General features: G+C 35.1%; 2 protein-coding genes across 2 annotated transcripts in view; one reads left to right on the forward strand and one right to left on the reverse strand.

The window, feature by feature from the left end:
• LOC100633776 (phospholipid-transporting ATPase ID) overlaps nucleotides 1-8,496 on the forward strand; it is a 10,449-nt gene extending 1,953 nt beyond the window's left edge. The window contains exons 7-36 of the mRNA XM_020000845.1: nucleotides 6-29; nucleotides 144-226; nucleotides 847-953; nucleotides 1,052-1,133; nucleotides 1,215-1,273; nucleotides 1,325-1,399; nucleotides 1,451-1,572; nucleotides 2,093-2,182; nucleotides 2,245-2,299; nucleotides 2,595-2,681; nucleotides 2,731-2,826; nucleotides 2,894-2,960; nucleotides 3,043-3,122; nucleotides 3,253-3,318; nucleotides 3,411-3,593; nucleotides 3,977-4,074; nucleotides 4,144-4,180; nucleotides 4,271-4,372; nucleotides 4,447-4,486; nucleotides 4,549-4,754; nucleotides 4,928-5,023; nucleotides 5,176-5,263; nucleotides 5,316-5,397; nucleotides 5,669-5,810; nucleotides 5,957-6,040; nucleotides 6,443-6,685; nucleotides 7,160-7,752; nucleotides 7,802-7,840; nucleotides 7,967-8,050; nucleotides 8,346-8,496. Of these exons, the coding sequence (XP_019856404.1) occupies nucleotides 6-29; nucleotides 144-226; nucleotides 847-953; nucleotides 1,052-1,133; nucleotides 1,215-1,273; nucleotides 1,325-1,399; nucleotides 1,451-1,572; nucleotides 2,093-2,182; nucleotides 2,245-2,299; nucleotides 2,595-2,681; nucleotides 2,731-2,826; nucleotides 2,894-2,960; nucleotides 3,043-3,122; nucleotides 3,253-3,318; nucleotides 3,411-3,593; nucleotides 3,977-4,074; nucleotides 4,144-4,180; nucleotides 4,271-4,372; nucleotides 4,447-4,486; nucleotides 4,549-4,754; nucleotides 4,928-5,023; nucleotides 5,176-5,263; nucleotides 5,316-5,397; nucleotides 5,669-5,810; nucleotides 5,957-6,040; nucleotides 6,443-6,685; nucleotides 7,160-7,752; nucleotides 7,802-7,840; nucleotides 7,967-8,050; nucleotides 8,346-8,373 (3,238 nt within the window). The 3' untranslated portion in view covers nucleotides 8,374-8,496. The remainder of the gene's footprint in view (nucleotides 1-5; nucleotides 30-143; nucleotides 227-846; nucleotides 954-1,051; nucleotides 1,134-1,214; nucleotides 1,274-1,324; nucleotides 1,400-1,450; nucleotides 1,573-2,092; nucleotides 2,183-2,244; nucleotides 2,300-2,594; nucleotides 2,682-2,730; nucleotides 2,827-2,893; nucleotides 2,961-3,042; nucleotides 3,123-3,252; nucleotides 3,319-3,410; nucleotides 3,594-3,976; nucleotides 4,075-4,143; nucleotides 4,181-4,270; nucleotides 4,373-4,446; nucleotides 4,487-4,548; nucleotides 4,755-4,927; nucleotides 5,024-5,175; nucleotides 5,264-5,315; nucleotides 5,398-5,668; nucleotides 5,811-5,956; nucleotides 6,041-6,442; nucleotides 6,686-7,159; nucleotides 7,753-7,801; nucleotides 7,841-7,966; nucleotides 8,051-8,345) is intronic.
• Nucleotides 8,497-8,567: 71 nt separating this feature from the next.
• LOC100633904 (activated RNA polymerase II transcriptional coactivator p15-like) lies at nucleotides 8,568-9,418 on the reverse strand. The gene is made up of 4 exons (XM_003389100.3): nucleotides 9,310-9,418; nucleotides 9,108-9,188; nucleotides 8,952-9,060; nucleotides 8,568-8,804 (listed from the first exon to the last, which is right to left on the reverse strand). The coding sequence occupies exons 1-4, from the start codon at nucleotides 9,376-9,378 to the stop codon at nucleotides 8,725-8,727; spliced, it is 339 nt and encodes a 112-aa protein (XP_003389148.1). The 5' UTR covers nucleotides 9,379-9,418; the 3' UTR covers nucleotides 8,568-8,724.
• Nucleotides 9,419-12,651: the final 3,233 nt, after the last annotated feature.

Consider the following 12,651-nt stretch of genomic DNA (forward strand, 5'->3'; position numbering starts at 1 on the left):
GTGTATATTGAAACTGCTGAACTGGATGGGTACGATAAGAAATAGTGACATTATGTACTTAAATACTCTCCGCCCTCTGTATCTCCTCTCTCTCTCTCCTTCCTCTCTCTCTCCCTTTCTTTCTCCCCCTCTCTCTCTCTTAGTGAGACTAATTTGAAAGTGAGACAAGCCTTACCTGAGACAGCTGATATGAAAGACAATGAAAATGATCTTGGAAGTTTTAATGGTGAGAGAGTGAAGATGTACACACAGCAGCAGTATGTGACATGTGCATGTACTGCACTTCCAGTTTATGCCATTATATTTGCATACAGTACATTGTGCATGTATGATTATGCAACTCAAAAACTTATTATGTATACATGTAATGAGTAGTCATTGTTTCCTTTCTTTGTATGTTTATTTATTTATATAATAATAACAAATTGTTCAACTTTTATGACACATTGCAATGTGAATTGTTGTCTATATTCTCGCCCACACACTTGATTAAAATTCCTTTTTTTGCACTTTCAGTAATGTAGCACCTATCCTAGCTGTCTTATTTATTACTGGAATAATAATAATAATAATGATTTCAACTAACATTCCATAGTACCCACCCTAAGTGCATGTATATGTACATGTAATGTAATATGTCAGTAGTGCAATGAGAACTATACTTAATGTCATTGTAATGTTTCTATTTTCTATACACATTCTCTGTAAGTGGAAACAGTTTAATTGCATTAACTGAGTAGGAAAAGAAGCTTATTTACTCTCCCTCTCTCTCTGTCTCTCTCTCTTTCTTTCTCTCTCTTCCCCTCTCTCCCTCCCTTCCTTCCTCTCACTGATATTAATGTGTAGGTTATGTTGAATGTGAAGTTCCTAATAATAGACTCCACAAGTTTGTTGGCTCACTCGCTTGGAACAATGAGAAGCACTCACTATCCAATGACCAAATCCTGTTAAGAGTAAGGACTATATTTGTATAAAATGTACACGTGTACAATACATGGACATTGTTATATTATTATTATTATTATTATTATTGTTGTTGTTGTTGTTGTAGGGTTGTAGGTTGAGGAACACTGAGTGGATGTATGGCCTAGTTGTTTATGCTGGACACGATACTAAACTAGTGAAGAACAGTGGTATGTATATACATCCTAATTAATATTTAATAATAATAATAGTTAATTTATAAAATTATTATCATTATTATTGATTAATAGGGCGTACTAAGTTCAAGAGGACTCACATTGATAATATGATGAATAAAATGGTCTTATTTGTAAGTATCTCATAATGATATTCATTGCTGTTGACCACACCCACCAATTAGATACTAGGATTTCTTGGTTTCTGCGTCACGGTGACACTGATTGGGTCTGCAATATGGGAGAGTCTTTACGGAACTGTAAGTCACACCCATTCTAGGTCACGTGACGATCATGGGTTATTTTTTTAGAATTTTCAAGTGTACGTCCCGTTTGATACAAGATTTGATAACCCGGCAAAGATTGCTTTTGTTCAAATCATCTCAAACATCATTGTCTTTAATACATTTGTACCGATATCCCTCTATGTGTCGTAAGTAAAAGTACATGCACATGTACATGTACCCAGGGTTTCCCCACAAAGCATGCTAAGTGAGCTAAACAGCATGAGCTTCACGAGCTGACAAGCACTACAATACAGTACATGGCATTTGGAGCAACTTTTAAAATTCATAAAAAATCCAAACTTGATTGGAATCAACTCAAACTTTCCACGCAACATAATAACATGTATATGTATCAGAAAAAATTATAAAAGTGAAGAATTCTCTCCTAGTCATTTTTGACGAAATTCGGCCAAAATCCCTGTACTATAGTACAGGGTTTTTGGCCCGATTTTTCAGCAACTTTAAAAATTCATAAAAAATCCAATTTGATCGGAATCAGCTCAAACTTGATACACAACACAAGAACATGTATATGTATCAGAAAAAATTATAAAAATGGAGAATTCTCTCCTAGCCATTTTTGACGAAATTTGGCCAATACCTATTATTATAGCCTTCCCTTTCTCTCTTTCTCCCTCTCCCTCTCCCTCTCTCTCTCTCTCCTAGTGTTGAGGTCATTAGGTTAGGATTGTCTTTCATCATTAATTGGGACTTGAAGATGTATTATGAGACAAACGACATACCTGCCATTGCTAGGTAAGCCAAGTGGACCTCTCTACATGTGGGTATTTTCATGCTTCTTAAATTTTTTTCTACAGAACAACAACTCTTAACGAAGAATTGGGACAAATTGAATATGTCTTTTCAGACAAAGTAAATTACAAATAATTATACCTCATGAAAAAAAGAATGTATGGTTCCTCATGTTACATGATATACATGCATAAAAACAGATGTCTTTCATGACAAAACCTGTATGTTTTTTCATGGGGTATATATATGTACATGTATTTATTGTACATGCATGCAGTAATGTAAATGTGTATTATGTAATTACTATGATTGGCATCAACTAAGTGTGTTACTGGAGTTTTTCCAAATTAGCAAAATGCCTATTGTACTTGCATTGTGCATGTATAATGTAATTTTATCTCTTTCTCTATTTTAGACTGGCACTTTAACGCAGAATATAATGAAGTTTCGTAAATGCACTATAAATGGTGTCAAATATGGTGAACCTACAGTGGAATCAAAGGTATGGCTCCACTTCTTGACCACGCCCATTTAATAACGACTCCCCTTAGCCCATTGATTTTTCTCCGTGGAATCCTTATGCTCAAGATGATTTTGAATTCTGTGATAATGATCTTGTTGAACTCTGTCGTTCTGGAAAAGACCCAGTAAGAAATAATTTTGTAATAATAATAATAATAATGGTAATTATAATAATTTCTGTCTCTTTTTTAGTTTGTTGAAGATTTCTTTAAGTTGATCGCTTTGTGTCACACTGTTCTACCATCACAAGATGCAGAGGGTAAGTACTGCATACACTTTACACATGAGTATAGCCATTAATCGCTCTATCTTTCTCTCTCCCTCTCTTTCTCTCTCTGCAGGTAAGTTAGACTATAATGCTCAGTCTCCTGATGAAGCTGCTCTTGTGTCTGCTGCTAGGAACCTTGGATATGCTTTCACTGTAAGACATAATTAATAATAATAATAATAGTAAATAAATAAATAAATAATAATAATAGCAAATTAGCAATAAAATTAACTACTTTGATGAATGAATAAATTAGAAATAAATTCAATTTTATGTGTTTTAGACAAGGACTCCATTCACTGTCTCAGTTGATTTGTTGAACAGAGAACAACACGGACTACCTAGCTCTGTAAGACACAGAGAGAGTGACATATGTACATCATTTATTAATGTATTTCTCTCACACACACACACATACATGTACACGTACATGTACATCAGGTTAATTATGAGGTTCTCAATATTCTTGATTTCAATAACGAGAGGAAGAGGATGTCGGTGATAGTCCGTGACCCAGAGACAGGAAAACTGACTCTTTACTGCAAAGGAGCTGATACTGTTATATTTGAGAGACTAGACCCTTCTTGTGATGAACTACAGAGCACTACACTTGAACATTTGGGAGTAAGTATAGATACATGTATAAGTACATGTGTACATGTACATGTACATTTATATATACATGTTTACATTAATTTTCTTGTGCCCTACATGTTATAGTACAAGTGTTTGTGAGTATATAGTAGTTTCAGTTTGTCTCTTGCTATTTTTAGAATAATGATTGGTGTCCTTTGAGTTGTTATTGTTTTTATATTAGATGTAGCATTGTTATGATTTTGTCTCTCTCTTGATATCTCTCTCCCTCCCACCCTCCTTCTCTCCCTCTCTCTCTCTCTCTCCTCTCTCTCTCTCTCTCTCTCTCTCTCTCTCTCTCCCCCCCCTCTCTCTCTCTCTCTCTCTCTCTCTCTCCCTCTCTCTCCTCCCCTCTCTCCCCCTCTCTCTCATAGACTTATGCCACTGAAGGTTTAAGGACACTAGTGCTTGCTAAGAAAGATATTGGCATTGATGAGTATACTGAATGGTCCAAAGAATACACTGAAGCTAGGTAGAACAACTCTAAATTTAGAAAAAGAGACTCATTATCATTATTATATGTATTATTTTTATGTTCTAGCTTGCTCACTGAAGGTAGAGACTTGGCTGTTGACAAAGTAAGTTGCTCCTCTCCTTTCTCTTTTGACATGTACTGTACATACTGTACTTATAATGTGCTGGTATTATGTGTGTGTGCATGCATGTAGATATACAATAAGATTGAACAGAACCTTATACTGATTGGTGCTACTGCTATTGAAGATAAACTCCAAGATGGAGTACCAGAAACTATTGCTAATCTAGCCAGGGTGAGTTGCGTTTCATTGATTTGTACATATTGGTAATTTTCACGAAATTATTTTATTCTTATTTGTATTTTTAGGCTGATATTAAGATATGGGTACTAACCGGTGACAAGCTAGGTAGGAATGGATAATAAATCTAAATTAAAATGGCTCCTTTTTCTCTCCTTTCTCTCCCTTAGAAACTGCCATTAACATTGGTTATTCCTGTAAACTCCTCACGGAAGAGATGAAGATATTCATAGTGAACTCTGAAGAAAAGGCAGAAGTGAGAGAGCGGCTGCAAGATGCTAAAGACTGGATTGATAAGAAGGACTCTCGCCCTGAACCAACCACTGACGAACCACAGGGACCTCCTTATGGAATAGTTCTTACTGGACAAACCCTGGTACGTACATGTACATGTACATATACATGTATATGCCTATTGTTAAATGTATAATATACTTACAGTGTTTAGTTTTACATGTACTTACTTGTAATACTTGGTCATGTATTGGTCATTTTTGTTACTATATATACATGTACATGTATTATGTAATTTCTTGTTACTATTTATAGCGACATGCCCTCAAAGCTGATATGGAGATGCTGTTATTGGAAACTGCTAGTCAATGTAAGGCTGTTATATGCTGTCGTGTGACTCCATTACAAAAGGTAAGGAAGAACGAGAAGTTGAAGATTAACTCTCTCTCTCTCTCTCTTCCTCCCTCCCTCCCTCTCTCTCTCTCTCTCTCCCTTCCTCCCTCCCTCCCTCTCTCCCTCTCTCTCTCTCTCTCTCTCTCTCTCTTTCCTTTCTTTCTGAGTAGAAGAAAGTTGTTGATTTGATAAAGGTTCATAAGAAAGCTGTGACTCTGGCTATAGGAGATGGTGCTAATGATGTTGGAATGATCAAAGGTACCAAACTAATTCATTATAAATAAGAATAATTATTCTCTACTCTCTCCAGCTGCTCATATTGGTGTGGGTATAAGTGGCCTTGAGGGACAGCAAGCTGTTCTTTCTTCTGATTACTCATTTGGACAATTCCGGTACATAAAACTGTACTAACTCTAGATGTATATGTACATATACATGTATTAATGTCAGTACTTAATTTTTATGTACATGTACATGTAGGGAGATTGAGCTACATGTACATGTAAGTCGGATAAGTACATTAATTGTAATTTTTGAGTTATGGCTGCAGCTACAGTGTATGTCTGAAACAATGATCCTGTAACTACATGTACATGCATACATGTATTTCTATCACCATCACATTTATGTATTTATTTATTTATTTATTTATTTATTATTTAGGTATCTTGAGAGGTTGTTGTTGGTTCATGGCAGATGGTCTTACCACAGGATGACTCTCTTCCTCAAATATTTCTTTTATAAAAACTTTGCCTTCACATTCAGTCAGTTCTTGTTTGCATTCTTCTGTGGCTTCACTGCTCAGGTAAGAATAGGACCTACATGTAGTTTTATTACCATTATTTGTGATACATATTTTACATGTACATGTAAATGTTTACTATACTACTTAATGCATGTCATGTATGTGAATCCTTTTCTTTTTTAAATGTTTCTGTTCTTTCTCTCCAGACCCTGTATGATCCTGGTTTCATTGCTGTCTACAATGTCATTTATACCTCATTCCCAGTATTAGCGATTGGCATACTGGATCAGGTAATGAATATGAAATTATAAAACTAATAAATTATTATTATGAAATTACTGTACAAGATGATCAGTTTATTGGCGATTGTGGTAATAAAATTGCCAGTATAAACCTTCCATTTAAAATTGTTTTAACCTAAGCAGGCTCGATGACAAAATTACTAGAGTAAAAAAATTAAAATAAATCATTTTGTAGGGAATGTAATTATTATAATACAATATTATCAAGAGTAAATAATGCCTAAAGAGAGTATCCAACAGGCGGCCCTATTGAGGCCTGCTACAGATGTGTTGTTATAACAACTTTTATCATTGATAATATACAGAAGTATACTGAACGTGACTTCCTAGAAATCCACACACTTGCAGCAGCCCCATGATATGTACAATGTTTACTTCCTTTTCTCTTAGGACTGTACTGAAAAGAGTTGTCTCCAGAACCCTCGTTTATACATTGCCGGTCAGAAAGGGAAGCGGTTCAATACACAAATATTTCTAATAAGTCTGCTTCGTGGGATATGTGTAGCTATTGTAGTCTTCTTTGTACTGTATGGTTTTACTTACCTCAATGTGTATCATGCTGGCTATGAGTGGGACTATCAGTCATTTGGATATGCTGCTTCTGGTGCTCTTATCTTCATTGTTAATCTGCAGGTGAGTCTAGTCCACACTTGTTGTATCTTTATATGTACACAGGGTATTTCGTCAAAAATGGCTAAGAGAGAATTCTCTATTTTTATAACTTTTCCTGATACATATACATATTTTTATGCTGTGTAGAAAGTTTGAGCTAATTCCGATCAAATTTGGATTTTTTATGAATTTTTGAAGTTGCTCAAAAATTGGGCCAAAGACCCTGTACTATAGTACAGGGTCTTTGGCTAAATTTCGCCAAAAATGACTAGGAGAGAATTCTTCATTTTTGTAATATTTCTTGATACATATACATGTTCTTATGTTGTGTAGCAAGTTTGAGCTGATTCTGATCAAAATTAGATTTTTTATGAATTTTTAAAGTTTTAGCCAAAGAACTTTGTCAAGAATGGTTAGAATATTTAGTAGGACAAAATGCCCAAAAATGCCACACGAGATTAATGCTATATTATATGAACTTTTCCCTCCTGTTAGATGGCTATGGACACTAATTACTGGAATCCCGTCATACATATATTCATATGGGGCAGCATCCTCTCCTGGTGGGTAGTCCCTCCTTTCCTAAGCAACGTCCCGTACTTCTACAATTTCAACGTTCTCTCATATTATGGCGTATCAAACGAAGTACTTGCTAGCTTCCATTTTTACTTCTACACATTCCTGGCTATGGCCCTGGCTTTGCTCCCGGTCTTCTTTGCCCGTATCATACTAACAGAGCTCTTCCCTAGTCTCCTGGACGATGTTCGTTTATCAGAAGACAAGATCAGTTCCAAGGAGAGGGCAGAGTGGTTCAAGGGTCACATACAGAGGGCTCTCCCTGGAAAGAAGGAAGAACTATTAGAGGAGGAGGGTAGGGTAACCCCTGTCTCGTCTGGCCTTTTAAGACATCAACGAAGCAGCTACGCTTTTGCACACGAGGAAGGATTTGGTAGTCACATCCTCACCGGGCGATATCTTGGAGCTAATGAAAAGGAGGTGCACTCTGAGAGAACGAGACGGAATACTCTAACTTTAGGACGACCTGGCTCACGTCCAAAGAAGCCCAGCCCACTGGAGGTTTCTAAGAGGTGCATACGTAAAGTTGATTTTATTTTTAAAATTATTTTTTATTTTCAGTGCGATGACTCTACCAAGCGATTCTAAGACTCTTAAAGCGTTAGTAAAAATAATAATTCTCTCCCTTCATCCCTCTCTCTCTCTCTTTCCCCTTCCATTGCTACATGTACATGTATATTCCTCCATTTTATTTTTGTCTATTTTCTCTCTCTCTCTCCAATACAGACTTGATGAGGTTCAAGGTTCAGCAAGTGCTTCTCCTGTGATTGAGTTGGAAGTCTCAACCAAGAAAGACGAGAAGGAGTCGCTGTAAGCTTTTAATTAACAATAATGCCTACCCCATAAATAATAATAGGTAATTGATTTGGTAATATCAATGCATGCAACACTTGAAGATTATTTAATATACTGCAACACCTAATATTGTATTGCCAATGTTTGTTTGTTTTAGTGAATAATTAATATCTAGTTTGGCATGTTAGGTAGGCTCTTTGCATTACTGATGTTGTGCATTTTTTAATTTTTTGTATACATGTACATTTATTATTATGTCTCTGTAAAATTTATCTCTTTTTTTTCTTTTTTTTTGTCTCTACATTTTCAGGGTTGAAACTATTGATAGTGCCCTCTAACTTTATTTAGATAATATTATCATGTTTAATGAGTAATTATAGAGTGATATTATTATTATTATTATCATCATTTTTGTTCTTTGTTTTTTGCTACATGCAAATTTTTAACTTTTTAATAAACAATAGCTATCATAATTAAAATATTAAATGATGTAAATGTAATTATTTATTATAATACTTCAGCTAAATTGATATGCAGCTTTTGAGATCCAGCTGCAATTCTATTATAATTAATTTTAGATTAAATGTACGTCAATCACATGTGAGTAGTATACAGGAATATACTGGAGTGTACAGAGATACTTCACAAGGATATACTGAAAGTGTCACTGGGTATACATGTACAAATCATTAAGAGTTGTGTATTCGTTCATCAATGGTCTCCATTGCTTCTTTTAACTTTTCCCACTGGTCAACAGAAAGTGATATTCCTAAAATAAATTAAAAATAAATTAGGATTGTCTTAAAACTTGGCAGTTTCTATCATAACATCTAGCTCATTCTTAATGATATTCATTGATTCTCATGTAGTGTGAGTATATATATCTCAATAGGGAACATGTGAATGAAAGGGTTACCTTTCTTCCCCGGTCGATTCTCTCCATCATCATTTACATAATATTCTCTTATGTCAATCATGATTCGTCCTTTGAATGTACGAACGTTGACAAATCTTTTAGCTGACAACTAAGGAAAACAATAATAATAAATAATAATAAATTATTGTAGCTCACAGGTATCAGTTCCTCAGTATCGATGTCACTGCTTTGAGTAGTAGCTGCAGCTGATTTTGTCCTACTCTTTTTTGTCTTAGACTGAAGTCAGAGAGGTGCAAAATGAATTATCATAAAATATGCAATAATTAATGTGGCAAAGCTAATAATTTATTTGTTGCAAGCTTTGATTTTTATAAATCATGCATCCTTTATAGCTCACTCCTGTATCTTCAGGATCGTCCGAATCATCTATAAACTCTTGAGATTTCGCTTTCCTCTTGGACGCCATTTTGAAAAATTAAAAAATCTGACCACGCCTATAGATTCTAATAAAGCCTGAGCCACGCCTATTTTAATGACAATACTAACTTTAATAAAAATTATTATTCTTTTTTAAGTTTAACAGATTCATCTTCTCGCTCTGGTATCTTTTACTAGTATTATTTTCCTAGGGGCGAGGAAATAAAGAAGACATCAGCTTCTACCGAACCTTCAAACTTACCCCCAAGCCAGGGCAGGGCGTCTTTACCAAGAAAGCAATCGCCCGGAGCAGCTAAAAGCCCAGGTAGGAGGAACAGAGCAAGATGAACGGGGAGGGTAGCGAGCCCACCTGGTCTGCCGTCGCTACTAATGGTGGTGTTGATGGAGAAGACGGTCTGAGCAATCACGATGGACTGGGCAGAAGCGGTAGTGTGAGTAGCATGTCCCCATCGCACGCTGCCAAGTACATATCCCCTCACATTGGGAACATTAACAAAGGAGTTGGTAATTGAAATTCACTATCTCTGCATGTGTTTGTAGTATATATTGTTTGTGCTATTGTGTGTGTTAGTGTCCCCTTCCCTCTTCTTTTTTTTATGCTATTCTTTCATGATTCTCTCTCTTTCTTTTTAAAATGTATGTGAGAGATTTCCTCCTAGCATGTTTTGGAAGATATTGCTATTATGTATGATAATATACATTGTATGATGCATGTACATGTACATACTCTAGCATTAATCTTGTTTACTCTTTCTCCAACTCTTCGCCTTCCTTTTGTCTAAATCCACTAATGCGTGCTCCCATATTTCATGTACCATATCCTCCATTACAGTGCTAATGTGAAGGCCTGCATGTGACTCTTATGATATTGGGTTGAGCTAAAATGTATTTTTTTTTCAAATTTGTATGTGTGTGTCTCTCTTTTTTTAAATGTTTCTCTCCTTCCCTCCTATTTTTCTTTATAACTTAATTTCCTTGTCTTTAATTAAATTCTTTTTTCTTTTATCTTCTTCTCAATTGACCTTTGTCATCCTTGTCTCTTCCCCATCTTCCCCCCCTCTCTCTCCCCCCTCTCTCTCCCCCCTCTCTCTCCCCCCTCTCTCTCCCCCCTCTCTCTCTTTTTTAGCTATTGATCTCATTTCAAGGAAGAACTCCACTTCAATGGACGAGCAAAGAAAAGAACACGTTGCATATGAGTATCTTTGCCACTTGGAAGAAGCTAAACAGTGAGTGTTTTGTTTTTAAATCCTCTCCTTCTTGAATAGCTGTTCTCACTCTTACCCTGAATGTCCTGAGTGCCATTGTTTGAGCTATAGTCTCCATTGAAGGGGTACACTTGTACACCATGTCACCATCACAAGATCATTCAGTCAATCTAAGAGAAAGAGACTAGGAGAGAGAGAGAGAGAGAGAGAATGAGAGAGAAAGGGAGAGAGAGAGAGAGGGGGGGGAGAGAGAGCGTGAGAGAAGGAGGGTGGGGGAGATGTACAGATGCATGTGTATACAAGTACAGACTCAGATAAGTGATAAAACAGTATAATAGCTACAAGATTAGTTCCACTAGCTTACTCATTTTACTCATCAATTGCCCCCAGTACACGCACTTGGTCTACATTGACATGAATATACTGTTATTCTTTATTCCTAAGGATTCACGAGTTTCCTTGTATTATAGAATTGCTGCTAATGGTATTACATTGGGCTCATTCTCTACCATATATGTACATGCTTTGCATAATGTGTTTATGTGCGTGCGTGTGTGTAAGTACATGTATCATTGAGTCTGTCATTTTGATGTGTGTATTTTGTTGATTGATGATTATACTGTAAAGGCATAACAACAGTACATTCACGAACCCACTCGAGTGTTTAACAAGTACATGTACATATATGTACATGTATACATGCACATATACATGTATACATGTACATGTATGTACATTTATATGTCATTCTTCCCATTTATTAATGGGACTTCAGTAGTAATTACTATTCTATTATAATACAGTACATGTGTATCTTCTTTGTATCGAAGCTATAGTAGATTTTAGTTAATTGTAATCTCTTTATACAAGAACACATTATAGCTGTGTATAATCAACCCATAGACATTGTACATGCTTAATTGCTTTATTCAAGTTTCACAGACTACTATTGTAGTATTAGTATTATTATTTTATCATGTAGTTCACAAGTACAATAATTATTATAATAATTAAATATATTTGTCATTACTATTGTTATTATTGTTATTATTGCTATAGACGACAGTGCACATGTTAATTATTTATTTGTCTAATGTTATGTCCCTTGTTTCTCTCATGGGATCTACTTGAGTTGACCTCGTGAATTCCATTCCAATTTAATACAATACACTATTATTATCATTATCATCATCATCATCATCATCATCATCATTATTATTATTATTGTTATTATTATTATTATCATTATTATTATCGTTATTATTATTATTATTATTATTATTATTATCGTTATTATCGTTATTATCGTTATGCCCAGTAGCTACATTTACCCTGAAAGACTAAATTCTATCATTATAAAATTACGTAATTTATATAATTTTGTTTAATCTGCTTCTAATGAATCTAATATGTACATGTACATGTAGATGTACACACATGCTCAAATTTGTTTATTCTTATTTTAAGCTTCTACTACATGTACATGTACATGCACATGTTCCGCATGTACATGTGCAATTGTCCTGTAGCCTTATTCATCTTTGCTTGCTAGTACATGTATGTGTAGATGCTTATATTGCGTTGCTTCTTTTTATTATAATTTAATTTAAAGTATCTATGGCATTTAGCAATGTGCTGACATTAGCCCTAATTGTTGCTAAAATACATGTTAATTCTAAATTACATTTCTGCCATTATACACATATTGATATATACATGTTTGTAGATGGTACATTTAATCGCTGCACTTTAATTATATATTTTTGTCTCAGTATTGGAGTACATATCCTTACATCAAAGTTATACTTTGTACCTTTTAGCCCTTTTACTCTTCATTATTGCATCTATGTACACATGTGTATTGCTGTTTGCTGACATATCAAGTGTTGAATCTGCTAACAAAATGAACAACAACTAGTTTACATTTGTTCTCTCCCTCTCTCTCTCATCATCAACCCCACATGTCCTCCTTTCCATTACATTTAGACATTAAAATAACAATCAGTTTACACATGCTTCCTACACCTGTCTAATTACACCTCTCTCTCTCTCTCTCTCTCTCTCTCTCTCTCTCTCTCTCTCTCTCTCTCTCTCTC

The sequence above is a fragment of the Amphimedon queenslandica genome, unplaced genomic scaffold, assembly GCF_000090795.2.
Source record: "Amphimedon queenslandica unplaced genomic scaffold, v1.1 AMPQUscaffold_13148, whole genome shotgun sequence".
NCBI classification, from domain to species: domain Eukaryota; kingdom Metazoa; phylum Porifera; class Demospongiae; order Haplosclerida; family Niphatidae; genus Amphimedon; species Amphimedon queenslandica.

Coding starts and splice junctions, on each gene's coding strand:
- LOC100633904 (XM_003389100.3), bottom strand. CDS start 9,378: ATGGCGTCCAAGAGGAAAGCGAAATCTCAAGAGTTTATAGATGATTCG. Junction 9,189..9,309: donor ACGATCCTGAAGATACAGGA/GTGAGCTATAAA, acceptor CTCTGACTTCAG/TCTAAGACAAAAAAGAGTAG. Junction 8,805..8,951: donor GAATCGACCGGGGAAGAAAG/GTAACCCTTTCA, acceptor AATTTATTTTAG/GAATATCACTTTCTGTTGAC.